This window comes from Elgaria multicarinata, chromosome 18 (genome assembly GCF_023053635.1).
Source record: "Elgaria multicarinata webbii isolate HBS135686 ecotype San Diego chromosome 18, rElgMul1.1.pri, whole genome shotgun sequence".
Lineage (NCBI taxonomy): Eukaryota > Metazoa > Chordata > Lepidosauria > Squamata > Anguidae > Elgaria > Elgaria multicarinata.
The window spans coordinates 13,227,141-13,248,558 of record NC_086188.1 but is presented as its reverse complement, the minus strand read 5'-3'; the positions used below and the strand labels follow the sequence as shown (position 1 = coordinate 13,248,558).

The 21,418-nt window shown below is 44.8% G+C and overlaps 2 gene segments (V, D, J or C); both read left to right on the top strand.

Annotated features, from left to right (window-relative positions):
* Positions 1-5,245: 5,245 nt before the first annotated feature.
* On the top strand, positions 5,246-19,126 carry LOC134410837 (immunoglobulin lambda variable 8-61-like). The segment is given in 2 exon segments: positions 5,246-5,335; positions 18,822-19,126. Coding segments are annotated over 2 exon segments (348 nt in total).
* LOC134410776 (immunoglobulin lambda variable 3-9-like) lies at positions 14,761-16,143 on the top strand. The segment is given in 3 exon segments: positions 14,761-14,810; positions 15,024-15,335; positions 16,082-16,143. Coding segments are annotated over 3 exon segments (420 nt in total).
* Positions 19,127-21,418: the final 2,292 nt, after the last annotated feature.

Genomic DNA, 21,418 nt, shown 5'->3' with positions numbered 1-21,418 from the left:
GTGAGCCAAATACATCTGCTTGTTTCTACCTACATAGGTTGGATGGAAGGGTCTGAAATCAACACCTATAAAATGCCGGACTAGGATAGAACTCATGTCTGATCCGGCTAGGCGTTTCGTGTGGTCTTGAAACTAACAGTGGATACCTGGGAAAGACCACTGAGCAAGAACAAGTGCCTTTTAAATTAAGAACCCTTTGGTCAGACCCAGGGGTTCTTGGATTAGTATATCACACAAGGATGAAGTTGTATCCCACACCTGCTGGAGAGCTTTCAGCTGTTGTGGGATCATGATTAGAATGATAGAAAAGTAAAGTTGGAAGGGGCCTATAGGGCCATAGAGTCCAACCACCTGCTCCATGCAGGAATCCACCTTAAAGCATCCCCGACAAATGTTTGTCCAGCCGCCTCTTGAAGGCCTCTCATGTGGGAGAACCTACGACCTCCGTAGGTCATTGGTTCCATTGTCATACTACTCTAACAGGATGTTTTTCCTGATGTCCAGCCGGATTCTGTCTTCCTGTAACTTGAGCCCATTGCTCCGTGTCCTGCACTCTGGAATGACTGAGAAGAGATCCTGGCCCTCCTCTGTGTGACAACTGTTCAAGTATTTGAAGAGTGCTATCATGTCTCCCCTCAATTTTCTCTTCTCCAGGCTAAACATGCCCAGTTCTCCTCATAGGGCTTTACGTTATTACATTATTATCCCAACGATTAAGGTGAGAAGAAAAAAAATGGGTGCAAGTTAATTAATTGAAGAATTAATTTCATTTGATTTGGGTGAGAAATTAATTGGCTTCCTGTAAAATTTCAATAAAATTTCAATAAGATTTGTGTCTTATGGACCCAGGGTCTGAATCTTTTAAGTGCCTAGTAATGTCCTTGTGTGGGAGCATGGACTGGGAAGATTCTGGAGGTCTGGATTTGGCTGGTGGGCCAAAGGATTCCCATCTCTGTGCTAGAAGTTTTCCTTTCTTTAGAGATGCCCTAATTTGCTAACCTTGCCCATGAAGAACAAATGGTTTGGTAACAGCCCCACTTGCAAATCCTCAGCTTCCTACTGGCTCGGATGCAGAAGCAGACAGTGGAAACATGAGACGGAAATATGATCAACTCAATTGCAGGGCTCCTGGTCTGTCTTATTTTAGATCTTAGCAAGTTATGTAAGACACTAAAGGTCATTAGCATTGGGTTAAGTTCATCGGTGCTCAGGCGGAGGCAGAGCGATTAAATTAGTACACCTGGGTCACTAAAGATGGATGTTGCTGGTCAGCCGCTGAGGCCAGTCCAGTAAAAAAAGTGCTTTGATATAGATTCATAGAATAGTAGAGTTGGAAGGGGCCTATAAGGTCATCAAGTCCAACCTTCTGCTCAATGCAGGAATCCACCTTAACGCATACCTGACAGATGGTTGTCCAGCTGCCTCTTGAATGCCTCTAGTGTGGGAGATCCCACAACCTCCCTAGGTAACTGGTTCCATTGTTGTACTGCTCTAACAGTCAGGAAGTTTTTCCTGATGTCCAGCTGGAATCTGACTTCCTGTAACTTCAGCCCGTTATTCCGTGTCCTGCACTCTGGGAGGATCGAGAAGAGATCCTGGCCCTCTTCTGTGTGACAACCTTTTAAGTATCTGATGCAACAGCTGTTGGAAATATCCTCAGCGGCTGCAAGGGAATTCGGATTTCTATGAGCCTGACATGCAGATTCCACAGCAGACTTTTTTTTCCTGAGTCATGGATTCCATGCACTTGTGGACTGCGTTTTCACAAGTAGATTTGTGCTAATAAGCATCAGCATGAATGCACATTAGCTCATTTGTAGATCTGCACATTCGCGTTAGTATAGATTGGCGCAAGTGGAGCGAAATTCTGGTAAATTATTTGAATCCGTCAACAATTGGACGATGGGAGAAAAGGTGCCTGCCGATCCGTGAAAGAGGACGGAACAGAATTAGCAAAATCCGTCCATCCCTACCTGTTGCACAGTCTCTACTAAAGAGTATTCGAGATTGGCAAAGAAAAAGTTTGGCATCTGGAATGCGATTGGTGCAATGCAAGGCCGAAGGCTGGTGGAAGTCTCAGATAGTTCCAGAAATAACAAGGAGAGAACAAGGCCAGTCCAGGGTCATCTGAGAGATTCCAAGTGTGGGTAGCAGGAGAAGACAGAGGCCAGCTCACAGCAATGCCATTCAGCTTTAATTCATTTAAATCTTCTAAGTATGTGATGCCTACTATTCCAATTTTTACCATTAGGGGGAGATGTTGGTCCATTTCCCCCCATTTCTTATAGGGATGTATACATTTCAGTTTGCAAATCATCTGAACTCGCTCTATTTAAAGCCCCGAATGCGGGCACACTTTTTTCAAAAATAGTTTGCACATTCCCAAAATTGCAGTTGCATGTAATTTTTTCTTTTAAAGAAACACTTTGAAAATTACACACACACCCCTCCCAAGAAACACACATTTTCCATGCTTTAGTCAATGGGAAAACGTTTGCACTTTTGAAAAATGCACAGAAATGTATGTTTTTCCCATTTGAAATGCACACTTTTCCTGTATGCATGAACTGAAAAAAAACATGTTCAAAATCGAACTGAGCTTTGAAGCGTAGTTCGGAAAATTTCAGAGAGATCAAATATCCATATTTCATGACCTCTCTATATCTGAATGTGTCTCTTTCTTACTGTCGTCCTCAGTAATAAATGCCGTTCCTCATTTTTACCTGAACAAGGAGGAGGGTGCAATACATCAACTTTCCCCAACCTGTTACACCCACCCACACCCCACTTTTGGCAGGTCCAAGAGTGAATTTGTGTGCAAAAGAATTTTTGTACAAACCTTTGGGGCGATTATTTCACAACTGGGGAGCTACCTCGGAGAACACCCTCTCCTTAGTAGCAAGCCCATAGCCTAAAAGTTCGGGGGGGGGGCTGCCCCCAAATTAGGGGGCACTTCATCTGTGGGTATTTTAAAAACAACGTAAACTGTTCTTAAATTATTTGTTTTTTTAAAATAAGTGGGCATAGAAAATGTAGGGGGATGGGTAGCCCACCCTGGCTACAGACCTGGTGAGTAGCCAGCCACCTCAACTCATTTGGGGGGGGGGCAACCAGAGAAGGATCTTTGAGGATGATTTTAGGAAACAGGAAGATATATATATGGATGGAGACAATCCTTCAGGTAACCTGGCTCTAAGCCATTTAGAGTTTTGTAAATTAATATCAGCACGATGAATTTGGCCCGGAAATGGATTGGTAGCCCAGGGCAAGTCATAAAGCATTGGTGTAATATGATCATATTGGCCAATCTCCACTAACAGTTTTGCTGATCTGGTTTGAGCCAGCTGAAGTTTCTGTACCGTTTTCAAAGGCAGCCTCCCGTATAAAGCATTGCAGGAATCCAAACAAGAGCTTACCAGAGCATGGGTAACTGTCAAGTATGACAGTTAACGTAATGAATTGCTGCTGCATGCTGATATCAGGATTGATATCAGGACTTTTAACGTAATGAATTACTGTTGCATGCTGATATCAGGGCTGTGTGGCACAGGCCTTTATTCAGATGGGGAAAGATGGAAAAAACCCTCTTTGCCCTCCTTTTCTGTGGGCAAAGATTGCCTTTAGGAGTTTTGTCCTTAGAATGAAACGCAAGTGTTTTTTGAGCACTCCCTTTTTTTTTTTAAAAAAAAGCAACTCCCTGCAAATAGAAAACTAGCTCAGCAGGCAAAGGTTAAGATATTTATCTTGTCTGACTTGTTTTTCACTTTTGAAAGTTGTTCCCCCACCTACCAACTTCATGGGGCCTCATTCAACAGTGATGCCCCTCCTGTAATCTTTTGTTAAGTAAAGCCAGAAATTAATTGTAGGTGATGTAGAGCTGTGGGCAAGCCGCCTCTCAAAATTCCCCACCCTATTTGTGAGTAGAGAAACGGGGGGGGGGGGGACGGGACAGGGGACTGGACAATTTCACAGAATTTCTCCAGGGGGAGAAGAAATTCTCCAACTTCTCTCAGGTTGGCATTATTTTTGGCAAGGGCTGTAGAACAGTGTCTTTATTTTCTTTTCCTAAAGTTTTTTTTTGGGGGGGGGGGTTTACACTGCAGCATCACTCCAGGGCATTGAATGGAAGAGATACAGCAGCCGCCACCACCTAACAACAGCAACAATAAATTTATTTATTACCTGCCTCTCCTTTTTGATCGAGGCGAGGAACAACAATAAACGATAAAATACATAATACTCAATTAAAACAATATACATTGTTAAAAACATCCTAAAAACATTTTAAAAACATCTTAAAATTCCACTGGATAGGCCTGCCGGAAGAGTTCCCCACTCTTACTGGGACTTCTTCATCTGGATTCCTTCTGAGATTAAGATTGGCTCCTTTACACGTGGGTGCAAACAGGTTGGTGGGGCCTGTATTTTGCTTCCGGGCTGTGTGTTACCCTTAACTTAAGCCTTCGCATTAAAATTGTATGCTTTTTAATGCATTTGAAGACCAACTCCTTTAGAAGACTTTCTCAGTGTTACTCTTCCTCTGGACAAATAAGAACATGTAATCTATCCACTGTACAGGCAGAGTTGCCACCTTTTTAATCAGGCCTTGCTCCTACACCTTTAACAGCAGCCTGAGATGGTTATGTGCTACCTCCAAGATCCGAGGCAGTAAGGCTGTGTGCATCAGTTGCTGGGGAACATGGGTGGGAGGGTTCTGTTGCACCATGTCCTGCTTTGTTGCTCCATGGTTGACAGATGGACGGCCACTGTGTGAACAGAGTGCTAGACTAGATGGAACCTTGGTCTGATCCAGCAGGGCTCTCCTTATGTACTTCTTAAGATCAGAAAGAGACGCCCTTCATCTGCCCACCTGTGAGAGCAATTAGGTGGCTGATCACATGGGAGAGGGCCTTCTCAGCAGTGGCCCCACACCTGTGGAACAAACTCCTATTGGAGGTCCACCATGCTCCATCTTTGCAGGCTTTTCAGAAGGTCTTGAAAACATTTTATTTTACTGTGGCCTTCCCATAATGAGTACTGTTATCATTGTTTTTGCTGGTTTTAATGTTGGGTGGCTTGTGAAGGCTTCCGTCCTGAAAGGCACCCAAAAGATGTTTCAAATAAATAAATACTAGGTTGGGGAAGGTTAGGCCAATGCCTAAGGACAATAATTAAAGGGCAAGACATTTGCATGAAGGGGTTGGTCTCTTGATCCTTGGAAACTTAAGGGGTGCCCTGGGGGATGCCAAACAGAGATCAACTTGATTTAGAAAGGCTATCCATTTTCCTGCAATGGCCTGGGTTCTGCTTCTCTTCACAGTTTTCGTCTCCATTGGTGAGGGAAATTTAATTAACTAATACATTAATTAATTTAATAGACTTACATAGCACTGAACGTATTTGGAAATATTTCTAAGCGGTTCACAAGATACATTAATATACAATTAAATTACATAAAAATGGTTAAAACGTTAATATAAAACATTAAAAAATGTTAATAGGGTCAGTCGTACTGGTGGAGAAATTCACCAGTCATTTCCGTATGGTTAGAGAACTAAAGGGAGATAATTTTAGTAGCAACTTAATGTTTTGTTTAGAAATGAATACATTAGGTGGGCCTTTAATTAATCCACAGATGTTTTGGAGTAGCTGATTCTAAATTGATATAGAAATGGACCAATTAATAATAGATGCAGTATTCTAATTGTGCTGTCTACAGGTGTACTGATTATGTATGTGTATGAATGTTTTTGTTATAAGTACTTAGTGTTTGGAGAAAACAAATAAAATAAAATAAAATGCTAACATTGAAATTAATTAAAACAGCACCTTAATTTTAAACAGACTTTGGTGAATCTGTGAAATGGATTGGGGAAAGGAATGGATCAAACTGGTGGATGGTGCCGGCTTTGATTCTGGCAGGGCTGTGAATCCATTCTGGGTTTCCATCAGAACCAGGCTGAATTCTAAGGCAGCTATTCGAGGTGCTGAATTTGAAGCCACCAGCCTGCGCTGGATCAAACCGACTGAGAAATCTTTCATACCCTGATACAAGGCTTGCAAATGTTTCGTGTTGCTATGCTGTTAAAGACTAGCCCTGATGGTTATGTGCTACCTCCAGTATCCGAGACAGTAAGCCTATATGCACCAGTTGCTGGGGAACATGGGTGGGAGGGTACTGCTGCACCATGTCCTGCTTGTTCATCCCTGGTCAACAGCTGGTTGGCCACTGTGGGAACAGAGTGCTGGACTAGATGGACCCTTGGTCTGATCCAGTAGGGCTCTACTGATGTTCTAGGGTTGTTCCACTTTCCCGCTCTCTTTCAGGCTCCAGTGTCCAACAGCTGCAGTCCCTGAACCCCTCTGATGCCGTGCCTCTCAATGGGACCGTCACGTTTTCTTGCCGATACAATACTGGAGACATTACTGACAGCAATTACCCTCGCTGGATTCAGCACAAGGCAGGGAAGACTCCAAGGCTGCTGATGCACTCCACCAGCAGCAGACCATCTGGTGTCCCAGCCCGTTTCTCTGGGTCCAGATTAGGGAAAACATTGTCTCTGACCATTAAAGGGGCCCTGGCAGAAGACGAGGCACTTTATTACTGTGTGGTGTGGACAGGAACTGGGTAACACAGATATTCATTCAAATGGGGAAGTGACACAAAAACCTTGACAGCATAAACTTGAGCATGGTATGGAGAAGGTGGACAGGGAGACATTTTTCTCCCTCTCTCAAAATACTAGAACCAGGGGATATCCTATGAAGCCGGTTGGTGGGAGATCCAGGACAAATAAAAGGAAGGACTTCTTCACTCAGCGCAGAGTTAAATTATGGAACTCACTACCACAGGATGTAGCGATAGCCACCAATTTGGATGGCTTTAAAAGGGGGTAAATTCCTGGAGGCAAAGGCTCTCAATGGCTACTAGCCCTGATGGTTGTGTGCTATCTCCACTATTTGAGGCAGTAAGCCTGTGTGCACCAGTTGCTGGGGAACATGGGTGGGAGGGTGCTGTTGCACCATGTCCTGCTTGTTCATCCCTGGCCACTGTGTGAACAGAGTGCTGGACTAGATGGACCATTGGTCTGATCCAGCAGGGCTCTTCTTATGTTCTTAACAGCCAGCTTTTGCCTACTTTCCTAATAGAGCAAATGAAATTCTACACCAAGAGTGCAATGCTATGCACATTTAGACAGAAAAAAAACTACAACTCCCAGCATGCCCCAGCCAGCTGGGAGTTGTAGGTTCCCCCCCCCCTGTTTAAACACGAATAGAGTTGCATACTAAGCTTGACAGACAGAAAGGTAGGCAGCTAACTTTGTATATTTATTTTACTTTATTTTATTTTACTTTATTTCTATGCTGCCCAATAGCTGAATCTCTCTTGGTGGTTCGCAAAATTTAACTCATAAGGTACAGCATAAAATATAAAATAGGGATGCTTGAAAGTACAATATAAAGGCACATTAAAAACGATAAGGAAATCTAAGAACTATTCTATTTCTAAACTTCCCAGCTATTCATGTCATGGTTATGACGTTTCAAAACTGCAACCGACATTTACATTTTCAAGAGGACATTTTACCGCCGAATCAAAAATGGAAGCAATGTAGAAGAGGGAACACCTTTTCATTCTTTAAGACACCAGTCTTAAAATCTCTTCACTTGCTGCCAATTAGTTTCCGGGTGAAGTATAAAGTGTAATAATGGCCGGGGAAGGCAACGGCAAACCACCCCGCTATAAGGCCTGCCAAGAAAACGTCAGCGAAAGCTGGCGTCCCTCCAAGAGTCAGTAATGACTCAGTGCTTGCACGAGAGGTTCCTTTCCTTTCCTTTCATCACTTTCAAAGCCCTACATGGTTTGGGTCCAGGCTACCTGCGAGATCACCTTTTCCCGTACAATCCACCCTGCACACTCAGGTCCTCTGCGAGAAATCTACTTCAGTCAGCAAAGACTAGGCTGACAACCATTACCCAGAGGACCTTCTCTTCTGCTGCTCCCAGACTGTGGAATGGCCTGCCGGAGGAGACTCGTCAATTTAACAGTTTTTAGCATTCAAGAAAGCTATCAAGGCTGACCTCTTCCAGCAGGCCTACCCAGTAGAATTTTAGGATACTTTTAATATGTTTTTAGGATGTTTTTAGGATGTTTTTAACAGTGTATGCTATGTTTTTAATCAGTATTTTGTGCATTTTATGCTTCTTGTTGTTCTCTGCCTCGATCCAATCGGAGAGGCAGGTAAGAAATAAATTATTATTAATATTATTATTTTGATTTGTGCAGTTGTCTAATATGAAATGTTATAAACGTTCACTCGTCAAATACTAGCTACTGTTGCATGTTATTTGTTAAATGTTCACCTACTAGTTACATGCCGATTAGAGGATCTGTTCAAATTATTATTATTATTATTATTATTATTATTATTATTATTATTATTATTAGCTACAGCCAAATGCTGAAATAAAATATCAGCAAACATTCAGAGAATATTTCACCTATCTCTAAAGATGTCGAAAAGTCCAGGAGTATAACTACAGGATTCAGTTTTGCTTGGATGGGAGAGCAACAAAGTCTTTAGATGGCTTTACAATATATCCTTTATTTTTTGAAACAATAAAATAGAAAGAAGACCCCTCAACAGTGGGCTACACTTAAAAAATGTCTGAGGAAACCCTGTCCGCTCGCCAAAGAGAATGTTTCCCAAAATTCTCCCCTCTCCCAGCCCCTTTGGTCAGAGTTTTCGCCCCACCCGAAATGCTGAAAATGGAGGAAGCGAATTTTTCAGCACAGCACTAGCCAGTTCTGCCATTCACCTTTTAAAGCACGCTTGGCCACTGGCTAGGGCCGATGGCAGTTGTAAGCTAAAAGATCTGGAGGTCTACAAGTTGCCCACCCCTACTTTAAAAGGTTAATTGCATCAGGAAGAGGAGGGTTGCTTTCTGCTCGCTTTCTCTTGTCAACGGTAGTAGTGTTCTCTTCCCAGCTTGGAAACTTACCTTCCTGCATCCACAGCCTGAAGGGTTCATTTGCATGTTGCTTTTGGCCCCACCCAATCTATGATGCCCCACAGTTTAAATGCGCCTGAAGATTTCAGTGTAATGTAAGGTTGTTACAGGGCATTAACAGCAGCACATCTGCAGAGTTGGTAGCTCCATACACTCTGCTAGACCATGGATCTGCTAGCAACTCTCTGGTTCTTGGGGCTTTTCTTAGCAGGTACTAGCGAGCTCCTAGAACGCCATGGTGCAAATGTCAAGGTGTCTTCTCATGGTATATTTGGGTCTTCTGCCTTGCCATGTAGACGTCATGATGTAGACATGGTTGAAAACCATCTACAGCAGGAATGGGCAGAAGGTAGACCTTCAGATGTTATGGACTTCAACTCCCAGTGTTCCTGGCTATTGGCCATGTTGGTAGGGGCTTATGGGAGGTGAAGTTTCAAAGATCTGGAGATCTACCTTTTGCCCACCCCTCCCTCGATCTACAGGATAGGGTTGCAGATTCTCCCCTTTGGTCTTTGGCTGGATATTGTAGTCATCTTGCTGCTACACTTGAGTTGAATTTGAGACTAAATGAGTTACGTTGAGCTCTTCATTGAAATCAGTGGGAGTGAAGTCAAGACTAACCTGTCCCATTGATTTCAATCGGTCCTCAGTTCAACTAACGTAGCATGGACCCCAAGGGGTTATTAGAAAAAAATATCTATTTTTGTGTGGCCAACTGCATTACCAACCTGTGAATTATGGATTTAAGGAGTCCAAGTTCCCTGGTTCATCTAGAAGCCTTCACCATAGTATGTATCTGTAGCTCAGGGTCATCTGGCATGAGAGAAACAGCCTGTTGAAATCTGTGTGGTATGTTTTTGTGTTCTAATGCCAGGCAATACAGATGCAACACTGACCCAACCTGACTCCACGTCGGTATCCCTAGGAAATGTCGCTCAACTCGCCTGCACCCTTTCCACTGATAACATCACCACCTATGGCATACTCTGGTTTCAGCATAAACATCCACGCCCTCCTAAGTACATCTTTTATTACAAAGATGAATCCAGCCAACATAGGATCTCTGGGGTCCCAGATCGCTTTTCTGCTTCCAAAGATGCCACCAGCAGCACCTGTTATCTGACCATCTCTGGGACCCAGGCAGAAGATGAAGGTATCTATTTCTGTGTGACATCAAAAGGAGGAGAGTATCACGATGCTGCCAGTTATGTGCATACTGAGACCAAAACCCTGTCTCATCCCCTTTGGGAGCACTTGTATGCAGCTGGCAAGGCACCGCAGGTCAGATCCGGTTTAAGATATACAAGGACAGGCTCAATGTGTGTAGTCCAGGTTTCATTTTAGCTGTATCAACAGAGGAATCTTGGCATAGGTTAATAAGCGTTTGTGTTCTGGTTCTGCCATTCCATGTCATCAGTAAGGTTCTTTCAGTTATCAAGGTGGAAACAAGCCACTTGTGCAAAAAGATGTCAGTATTGATTGAAAATGGATGCGGAATATAGACATGCAAAGAAAGTTAGCACCTGCTAATCAAGCTCACATAGCTGAGTGTCTATCAGGGGGCCCATGATAGATAGAAGCTGACCTTTTGAATGACAAAGGTTCTCCTGTTGGTTGTGCGGGTCATCCTGAAGCTATGCTGGTTTTAACCTATAAAAGTGCTGGTTTTAACCAATAAAGCCCTACATGGCTTGGGACCACAATACCGGATGGAATGCCTCTCCCGACATGAACCTACCCGTACACTGTGCTCAACATCTAAGGTCCTCCTCCGAGTGCCTACTCCGAAGGAAGCTCGGAGGATGGCAACAAGGGAGAGGGCCTTTTCGGTGGCGGCCCCCCGACTGTGTAATGATCTCCCCAATGAGGCTCGCCTGGCACCAACACTATTATCTTTTAGGCGCCAGGTCAAGACTTTTCTCTTCTCCCAGGCATTTCACAGCATTTAACAATGCTAAGTTTGTTTGTTTTATAACGGACCCCAGAACTGTTGTTTTTAAATGGATACCGTTGTTTTTATACTGTTTATGTTTTTGATGGTTTTAAATTTTGTATACTTTTTAATGTTCACTGTTTTTAACTTTTGTAAACCGCCCAGAGAGCTTTGGCTATGGGGCGGTATATAATGTAATAAATAAAGCATGAAACATGGATCTTACAGGCTCTTCTCTCAGGGGCTGACATGCTGCATCCCTCCCCACTCTCAGAAGAAGCAGGGGGGGGCACCCTCTTGAAGGTTCCCAAAGCATCAAGCTGGGAAACTGGTTGCCTTCCGTGGTGCCTCGTTAGGAGTGAAAACCTCCTATCTTCTCCAGGTTCAGTTAAGGCTCTGTGAGAAAAGGGTGACATAACTATGGGAGGCCTATCCAAGGAATGAGGCCTGCTCTTATTTATTTATATTTATTTATTTAGAGTATTTTTATCCCTCACCTCAGCCAAAAGGCTCTCGGAGCGGCTTACAATGTATCAATAAAGTAGACAGTCCCTACCCTCAGGCTTACATTCTAAAAAAAAGACATGACATACAAGGAAAAGTGGATGGGGAGGGAAGAGGGAGAAAATAAAAAGAAATTAAGGAGACTGTTTAGGCTGGTGGGAAGGCCCTGCTCCGTCCTCTCATCTCCCAATGGAGGGGCAAACCAACACCTCCTTCTTCCCCACAAGGTGAAGATGTTAGCCCTGGGGGGGGGGGAAGGGGGTTCCAACTGAAGCAGGCTCTGATGGTCCCTGCGTGCTCCAGTCTCTTGACAGCTAAATCCTGCTAAAATCTACTCACTGTGTTAGGCTACACAGATCCCTTAGCAGCATTTTGGAACTCTGTGAAGTCCATATTTCTGCTCACTAACAAACTCACTACAGTGTTTCCCTGCTTGGTTCTCCTCTAGGTCCCAACGTCTAGCCGCCTGCAGTTCTTGAAGCCCTCAAGGTTGTGTCTCCAGGTGTTCTTTACAAACCAAAACACCTCATCCCTTCGTCCTGGCCAGGAGGGAGGAGTCTGCATGAGTCACTTCTTCTGACATTCACTTAGAGCAGCCTTCCTCAACCTGGGGCGCTCCAGAGGCGTTGGACTGCATCTCCCAGAATGCCCCAGCAGGCTGGGGCATTCTGGGAGTTGTAGTCCAACACCTCTGGAGCGCCCCAGGTTGAGGAAGGCTGACTTAGAGGCTTTCTACATGAGGCATTTATTGTGCACTGGTGATGGTTCACTTATGGAAGTTTGTGGGTCTTTTTCTTGATGTCGTCAACCTCCGGTGCCTCTCTTGTCATATTTTAGCCACATCCTCCATGGCAGGCATTTTGTGGTGGTGCCCACATGGGTCCGAGTAGGTTGGGGACCCCGATCTATTGGGTTTCTTATGTCACTTCTTTGGAATGTGTGTCGTGGTACATCAGTGGCCAGTAGGTGTCACTATTGCTATTTCCATTTTTTTCCTTTAAAATTCCCTGAGATGGGTCTACTGTGAATTATTTTATTTATTATATTGTAACTTTGTTCTGTAGCAAATGAAGGAGAACAGTGAAGAAAGGAACGAAGCATCATGGGAGGAAAGGCTGTAGAGTGCCCTGGCTGTACAAATCCCCACTGCATTCTCAACGTTATTTATTGTTTTACGTAGTCTTCTATTAATTAAATAAAAGATTTCTAACCCACTATGCAGGATATAATTAACAGCAAGAACACAATTTAATAAAACCACAAAACAACAATAATCCACCATTAATGTAATCATCAACATTATAAAATCAATATTAATAACATAACTAAATAATAAAAAACAGGGGCAGTCAATAAGACCTCCCCACCCCCCAAAAAAAGTTAAGTAAATAACCGGTTCATAAGATGGCGGTGAAACAAATCCAGCATCAGCAGTTCACACTGGAACTTAGGAACCTGTCTTATACTGAGGCCTGATCTATACCAAGCAAGATATTGCACTATGAAAGTGGTATATAAAAGGCAGGAGCCACACTACTGCTTTATAGTGGTATTGAAGTGCACTGACAATTGTTGTCCATTGACACATACCATACTGCTTTAATAGTGCTTAGGGTGACCCTATGAAAAGGAGGACAGGGCTCCTGTATCTTTAACAGTTGTATTGAAATGGTAGGGTGACGATATGAAAAAGAGGACAGGGCTCCTGTATCTTTAACAGTTGTATTGAAATGGTAGGGTGACCCTATGAAAAAGAGGACAGGGCTCCTGTATCTTTAACAGTTGTATTGAAATGGTAGGGTGACCCTATGAAAAGGAGGGCAGGGCTCCAGTATCTTTAACGTATTGAAATGGTAGGGTGACCCTATGAAAAGGAGGGCAGGGCTCCTGTATCTTTAACAGTTGTATTGAAATGGTAGGGTGACCCTATGAAAAGGAGGGCAGGGCTCCTGTATCTTTAACAGTTGTATTGAAATGGTAGGGTGACCCTATAAAAAGGAGGGCAGGGCTCCTGTATCTTTAACAGTTGTATTGAAATGGTAGGGTGACGATATGAAAAAGAGGGCAGGGCTCCAGTATCTTTAACAGTTGTATTGAAATGGTAGGGTGACCCTATGAAAAGGAGGGCAGGGCTCCTGTATCTTTAACGTATTGAAATGGTAGGGTGACCCTATGAAAAGGAGGGCAGGGCTCCTGTATCTTTAACAGTTGTATTGAAATGGTAGGGTGACCCTATGAAAAGGAGGGCAGGGCTCCTGTATCTTTAACAGTTGTATTGAAATGGTAGGGTGACCCTATGAAAAGGAGGGCAGGGCTCCTGTATCTTTAACAGTTGCATAGAAAAGGGAATTTCAGCAAGTGTCATTTGTATATACAGGGAACCTGGTGAAATTCCCTCTTCATCACCACAGTTAAAGCTGCAGGAGCTATACTAGAGTGACCAGATTTAAAAGAGGGCAGGGCACCTGCAGCGTTAACTGCTGTGATGAAGAGGGAATTCCACCAGGTTCCCCGTATATACAAATGACACTTGCTGAAATTCCCTTTTCTATGCAACTGTTAAAGATACAGGAGCCCGGTCCTCTTTTTCATATGGTCACCCTAATAGTGCTATACCCTGCTTGGTCAGGCTCCTGCCTTTTATATTCCACTTTCATAGTGCAATATCCTGCTTGGTGTAGATTACGCCTAAGTCGGGCCATGGGTCCATCTAGCTCAGTATTGTCAACACTGACTGGCAGCAGCTCTCTGGGTTTTCAGGCAGCCTTCTTTCCTCTCCCTAACTGGAGAAGCCAGGGATCAAACCTGGGACCTTCTGCATGCAATGCATGTGCTCTATCACGCTGAGCTATGGTCCGTCCCTCCAGGGAGGAAATTCCATAAAAGGCGATGTTGGATTCTCCAGGTTGTAAACCGGCACCTCCATTTCGTGGTGAAGAGGGAAAGGAACGAGATCCGCCGATAACTTCATCCCAGTGGGCAAAATGCCAAAGGGAATTCATTTACTGCTGGACAAAATGCAGGAACAAATCCACTGAATCTGAAAATGTAGCTGCCAAAATAGAATTGCTGCCATAACAGGCAACAATTCTCCGTATTTTTGTGCCATGACGATGTTGACAAACGTTTCATCTGCTGGTCTCTTGCTGTGACACAGCCATGTAAAGCCCAGGAATCTTAAAAGCTCCTTCTGTGCAGTTCTAGGAATCCAGGGCAAGGGTGGATTTGCATAAGGGAGTCCTTCCTCATGTCTCAGAAGGGTTAAAATGGGATGAACTGGAAGATCTCTTTGTCAGCTGCTCTAACGTCTCCATCATGGCTGCGAAACACGTTCTCTTTGTCATCTTGGCTTATAATACAGGTGAGACATTGGGACAGGTCCGGTTGAAGTGGCTCCCTGTTATACTGGCTGGTGATGTTGTTCTTTTGAAAGACCCTTCCTTCCTTCCGATTCCTCTCTCTTCGCTCCATTTCCAAGAGAAAAAGTTATGTATGGAAAGGCATCTTTCGTTACCATTGGCAACCTTTGACATGATTAATGTGAGTGTTCCTTTCCCCAACATGTTCCTTCCAGGCTTTGGTTGTCAGGCTGCTCTGAGTCAAAGCGGTCCATTTTCGGTGGCTCTGGGACAGACGGCAGCCATCACCTGTACTCTGCAAGGCGCGGAGTTTATCAGTAGCGTCCATCCATCCTGGTACCAACAAAACCCAGGGGAGGCTCCTAGGCTCCTCATCTTCAAGTCCAGGGAAAGAGCTTCAGGGGTCCCCGAGCGTTTCTCCGGAGAGACTTATAGCAACAACGCAAAGCTAACCATCGCTGCGGTCCAGGCGGGTGATGAAGCAGATTATTACTGTGCAGTGTGGCATAATTCCCAGCTACACCATGGTGCAGTCAGATGTGGAACTGAAACAAAAGCTCTCCGGGCCCGAGAGAGAAGCAAGAGAAAAGCAAGAGGAAGGAAGAGAAGCACCTGGTGTAACTCTTACCCGCACACTCAGGTCCTCTGGGAAAAATCTACTGCAGCTAGCAAAAACTAGATTAACAACTGTTACCCAGAGGGCCTTCTCTTCTGCTGCTCCCAGACTGTGGAATGGCCTGCCGGAGGAGACTCGTCAACTCAACAGTCTTTTTGCGTTCAAGAAAGCTATCAAGACTGATCTCTTCCGGCAGGCCTATCCAGTGGAATTTTAGGATACTTTTAGTATGCTTTTAGGATGTTTTCAACAGTGTATATTATGTTTTAATTCAGTTTTATGTATTTTATCATTTATTGTTGTTCCCTGCCTCAATCAAAATGGAGAGGCGGGTAAGAATTATTATTATTATTATTATTATTATTATTATTATTATTATTATTATTATTATTATTATGAACTGCCCAGAGAGCTTTGGCTATTGGGCAGTATAAAAATGTAATAAATAAAAACAAAACAAAACAAATAAATAGGCCTTCAACTTAAAACTGTAGGATATTTAATGCATTGGAAGGGAACTCTTCAGCTATGGATGACAATTATTCATTTAGCTCCTGTTAGGAGTACTTTCAGATATTGCTGTTCTTTTTGAAAAGCAGAAATATATAATGCCGTAGATACCTGCACTTCCCCTCATTCTCTCTTTCCCCCCACAAGACATATCTCAGTGCATAGTGACGGAAAGGTTTAACCTTCAACTGCAAGGATGGGAGAGGTGAAAAACCCGCCTCTTCTTGTCCTTCCACTTCTAACCCTGAGAGCAGCACTTAGAGAGCCATAGACTTCTCCTGCAATGGCTGCCAGAGCATCTAGATAAGAACATGGCAGGAGGGTGCTGTTGCACCCATGCCCTGCTTGTGGGTCCCTGGGTGACAGCTGGTTCGCAACCGTGTAAGCAGAATGCTGGACTAGATGGACCCTTGGTCTGATCCAGCATGGCTAAGTGAAACTTCCAGTATCAGAGGCAGTAAACCTGTATACCTTAGTTGCTGGGGAAGATGGGTGGAAGGGTGCTGTTGCACCGTGTCCTGTAGGGCTGTGCAACCATCCCCGATCCACCTTGGAGGCTGATCTGGAGCCCCTGAAACATCCTCGATCCACCTCGGGGCTGCCTTGGGGGTTCCCAATCTGCCTCAGGGCCGAAGTCAAGGCGAAATTTGGACCCTCCGAGGCGACTCGGAGTTTTCTGGGTGCCGGTAGCGGCGGCTTCAACTGAGGCCCAAGCCTCAGCCTGGAAGCAGACAGCCTGAGGCCTGGGCCTCAGTTGAAGCCAGCGCCCGGACAGTGACAGAGCCAGGTAAGTAGTGGGGGAGGGGGCCTTACCTGGTGCTGTGGTCCGCCACCACTGCGGTCCACGTGGCAGTGGACAGTGGAGCAAGGTAAGGGGAGAGGGGTTTTTTGGCCCCCATTTTGTCCCCCCTTCCCCACTTACCTGCCTCCACCGTCTGCCGTGGAGGCAAGTAAGGGGGAAGGGGGGGCAAAATGGGGCCCGAATATCGATCCGGACCTCCGTATATTGCTCTGGATCAGTTTCTGGAGTGGATCACGGGAGTGGAGTGGATCGACCCAAACAGGTTCGGGCCCGATCCGGAAGGTCCGGATCAGGATCCGAAGCGGTTCGGGGAGGGGGTGCACAGCCCTAGCATCCAGGGTGTTTCCTAGGCCCTCATCCTAAAAATATAGGCTATTTACTGGATTGGGATGGAAATCCACAGCATCAGGAAGACAATTAACGTGTTTGCAGCTCTTTCAGATATTGCTAACCCTATTGAAAGCCAGGACTCCCGGTCCCCTGCCCACCCACATATCAACACACGAAGATGGGGAGGTTTCATAGACCCATGAAAAACTTGAGCTGGAAGGGGTGTGTAAGGCCATTGAGTCCAACCCCCTGCTCAGTGAAGGAATCCACTGAATAAATATTGATTCAGTGTCATGCCCAGAAAGGAGGAGAAGGAGGATGAGGATGAGGAGGTAGTAGTGGTGGTGGAAAAGAAATGTGGCTCCATCCCTCTGCCGTAGTTGAACTATGCTTGCTATGCACCTTCCATAGCCAATAGATGTCTCTGTTGCTTTCCTCCCATTTCTCTTTGTTTACTACTTGACTAAAAAGACCAGCAGAATTTGCTACTGTGAAGACTAGCCTCTTGGCCAAGGATCCCAGGTGTGGCACCCAGCAGGTGAGAAGGAGAGGAGAAGGTGGTGACTGAGAAGGAAAAGCATCTCTCAATTCAGCAGCATTTCAGAAAGGAAAGGAGAAACTCCTGGGTGGCAAACCTGTCAATGCTTGTCACAGAGCGATGGGAATTCTTCTCACCTCCCAGGCAATGTCTCAATGGAGGGGTGCAGAGAATGAAGCCTAAGAGGGATTCTTTTTCCACCCCCAAACTTTTTTTTTATTGATTCTCAATATTAAAACAATTTTACAAACAATTTTAATACAACTACCAAACCGTACATGACATTTTGTTATGATGTTCTTTAACTTCAGCAAGAAAGATACAGAAATATACAAAATAATAATAATAATTTTGAGCTCATGCAGGTAAGTTCTATTTGCTATCAATATACTTTCCTTTTTTATTGAAACCACAGATTTTGAAAGGCAGCTGGGACTCGTATTGTCGCATCATCTTGAGTTGTGTATGTAATGATGTCCCACCAATCAGCAGTGAAAGTGTTCCCCTTTTTCCGTCCCTTTGACACTCTTATTTTTTGTGTTATTTTTTCTGATAAAAATCCCTAAGAGGGATCCTTTCTGCTCTGGAAGCCCTCCTCCTAATTCCTTGATGAGTTTGGGGCCAAATGTGGTTGCCAGGGAAATGCACTCTGGACATGTTTAGAAGCTCCGTTTTCTGCACCATAGCATCAAATGCTCGTGAAGCCCTCTTCTGGATGGAATGCAGGTTGAAGGGCTCAACGTGAGATAGCCCTCATTCATCCAGTTCAAGGATGAGTTTCATCCCTCCTCTTGGAGATTTTTTTTAAAAGCTAATACAGAGACCTTGTAGTTCCTTGCAGAGACAGGGTGTGCAGCACCTTCCCTTGTACTTGGTTTATGGTCTTCCATGGCCAGGGAAAGTACTTAAAGAACTACATATTTGCATTAAGGGGCTGTTCTCTTGCCCTCTGGGGATTTAAGAGAGACAGGGGGGAGGAAGCCAATGGGAGATCCATCTGCTTTAAGAAGACTAATCCACAATGGCCTGGTGTCTGCTTCTCTTTGCAATTCTGATCTCCATAGGTGAGGGGAAATCATTTGGAGGAAGGGATGAATCACATTTGAAGCAAAGTCAGAAGCCTTCCGTGTTCTAAAATCCTGAGCTTTGCAAATGCTTGGTGCTGTTCCTCTGTAAATGAGTTTAATAAGCCATTTGCTGCCCTTTTTCTCTTCTAGGTCTCAGTGTCCAGCAGCTACAGACCTTGAAGGACCCAGAATTCGTGGCTCCGGGTGGGACGGTCACCATGTCTTGCAGATTCGATAGTGGAAACATTGGTGATGGCAATTACCCTGGGTGGGTGCAGAAGAAACCAGGGAGTAAACCCCAGACAGTGATATATGCTACCAGTACCAGACCGTCTGATGTCCCAGCCCGTTTCTCTGGTTCCAGGTCAGGGAACATGATGTCCCTGACCATTACGGGGGCCCAGGTGGAAGATGAAGCAGCTTATTACTGTTATGTGTGGACTGCGAGCCAGTGACACAGTTCTTAATTCAGATGGGGAAATGAGACAAAAACATCCTCTCTTTTCATTGCTTTCTTTGAGCACCCACTGAAGCTGAGCTGCAAAAAAAGCAAATGGGCTTTTTGGGCTGCATAAATAGAAGTATAGCTTCCAAATCGTGTGAGCTACTGGTTCCTCTCTATTGGGCCCTGGTTAGGCCTCATCTAGAGTATAGCGTCCAGTTCTGGGCTCCACAATTCAAGAAGGACTCAGACAAGCTGGAGCGTGTTCAGAGGAGGGCAACCAGGATGATCAGGGGTCTGGAAACAAAGCCCTATGAAGAGAGAGTGAAAGAACTGGGCATGTTTAGCCTGGAGAAGGGAAGCTTGAGGGGAGACATGATAGCACTCTTCAAATACTTGAAAGGTTGTCACATAGAGGAGGGCCAGGATCTCTTCTCGATCCTCCCAGAGTGTAGGACATGGAATAATGGGCTCAAGTTACAGGAAGCCAAGTCCAACCCTCCGCTCAATGCAGGAATCCACCCTAAAACATACCTGACAGATGGCTGTCCTGCTGCCTCTTGAAGGCCTCTAGTGTGGGAGAGCCCAGAACCTCCCTAGGTCATCAGTTCCATTGTCATACTGCTCTAACACTCAGGAAGTTTTTCCTGATGTCCAGCCAGAATCTGGCTTCCTGTAACTTGAGCCCATTATTCTGTGTCCTGCACTCTGGGATGATCGAGAAGAAATCCTGGCCCTCTGTGTGACAACCTTTCAAGTATTTGAAGAGTGCTATCCTGTCTCCCCTCAATCTTCTCTTCTCCAGTCTAAACATGCCCAATTGTTCCACTCTCTCTTCATAGGGCTTTGTTTCCAGACCCCTGATCATCCTGGTTGCCCTCCTCTGAACATGCTCCAATTATGTGTTCATGTGTGGCTGTGTGTGGCTATGTAGAATTGAGCAGAAAATCTCTCTCTCTCTCTCTCTCTCTCTCTCTCTCTCTCTCTCTCTCTCTCTCTCTCTCTCTCTCACACACACACACACACACACACACACACACACACACACACACACACACCAGAGGACCTTCTCTTCTGCTGCTCCCAGACTGTGGAATAGCTTGCTGGAGGAGACTCATCAGTTTGACAATCTGTTAGCATTCAAGAAAGCTATCAAGACTGATCTCTTCTGGCAGGCCTATCCAGTGGAATTTTAGGATATTTTTAGGATGCTTTTAGGACGTTTTTAAACAGTATATACCATGTTTTTAATCAGTATTTTATGTATTTTATGCTTGCTGTTGTTCCCCGCCTCGATCCAGTCAGAGAGGCGGGTAAGAATTATTATTATTATTATTATTATTATTATTATTATTATTATTGGAAGGAAAGGAAAGGAACCTCTCGTGCAAGCACTTGAGTCATTGTTGACTCCTAGAGGGATGCCTGCTTTCGCTGACGTTTTCTTGGCAGACTTTGTAGTGGGGTGGTTTGCCATTGCCTTCCCCAGTCATGGTTACCTTTCCCCAGCTAGCTGGGTACTCATTTTACCGACCTCGGAAGGATGGAAGGCTGAGTCGACCTGAGCCGGCTGCCTGAGAACCAGCTTCCGCTGGGATTGAACTCAGGCCGTGGGGAGAGTTTCGGCTGCAGTAACTGTCGCTTTCCACTTTGTGACACACGAGGCTCTTATTATTATTGTAGAGACACCCTATATCCAACATGCAACACTTTTTATTTGCCTTAGATGCATCTGCCTTTCTCCTTCCCTAGATGCCATGGCCTGCTTGTTCACGGCCTCTCAAGCAAGCCAGCAAATGGTAGCAATGATGGGACAAAAGGTGAGGAGAAAAAAAGCAACTGGTACCGATGGCAGTGAGAAGGTTCATTGAGGGAGGTGGGCCATTGCTTGTGCCACATCTAGTTCAGCCCTCTGCCAATGAGGGCCCTTCGCTATACCTAGGCTTGGTTATTAACTGCCTGGAGACCAAAACCAGATATTTCCGCTACACTGTTGGTTTCCTCCCAAGGGAGAAGACATTGATCTGAAAAGCCATTCATTCAAGTTGAAAACTTCACCAACTTTGCCCTTCAGCCAAGAAGCAATGTACCCTTCTTGACTGTAGATGGAGCTGACACACAATTGGTGCTTGAGTTGGAGGAACTTCGGTGGAGGAAGTACAGGAGCATTTTGGCTCAAACCCTTTTCTTGGGCAAGTTTCAAAATCCCCATCACAGTCCCCCTGTGTTGAGAAAGCTTTGCCTGGAGTTTCTGCCCACGTTGCACTGAGAGCCAGTGGTGGTGTAGTGGTTAGAGCATTGGGCT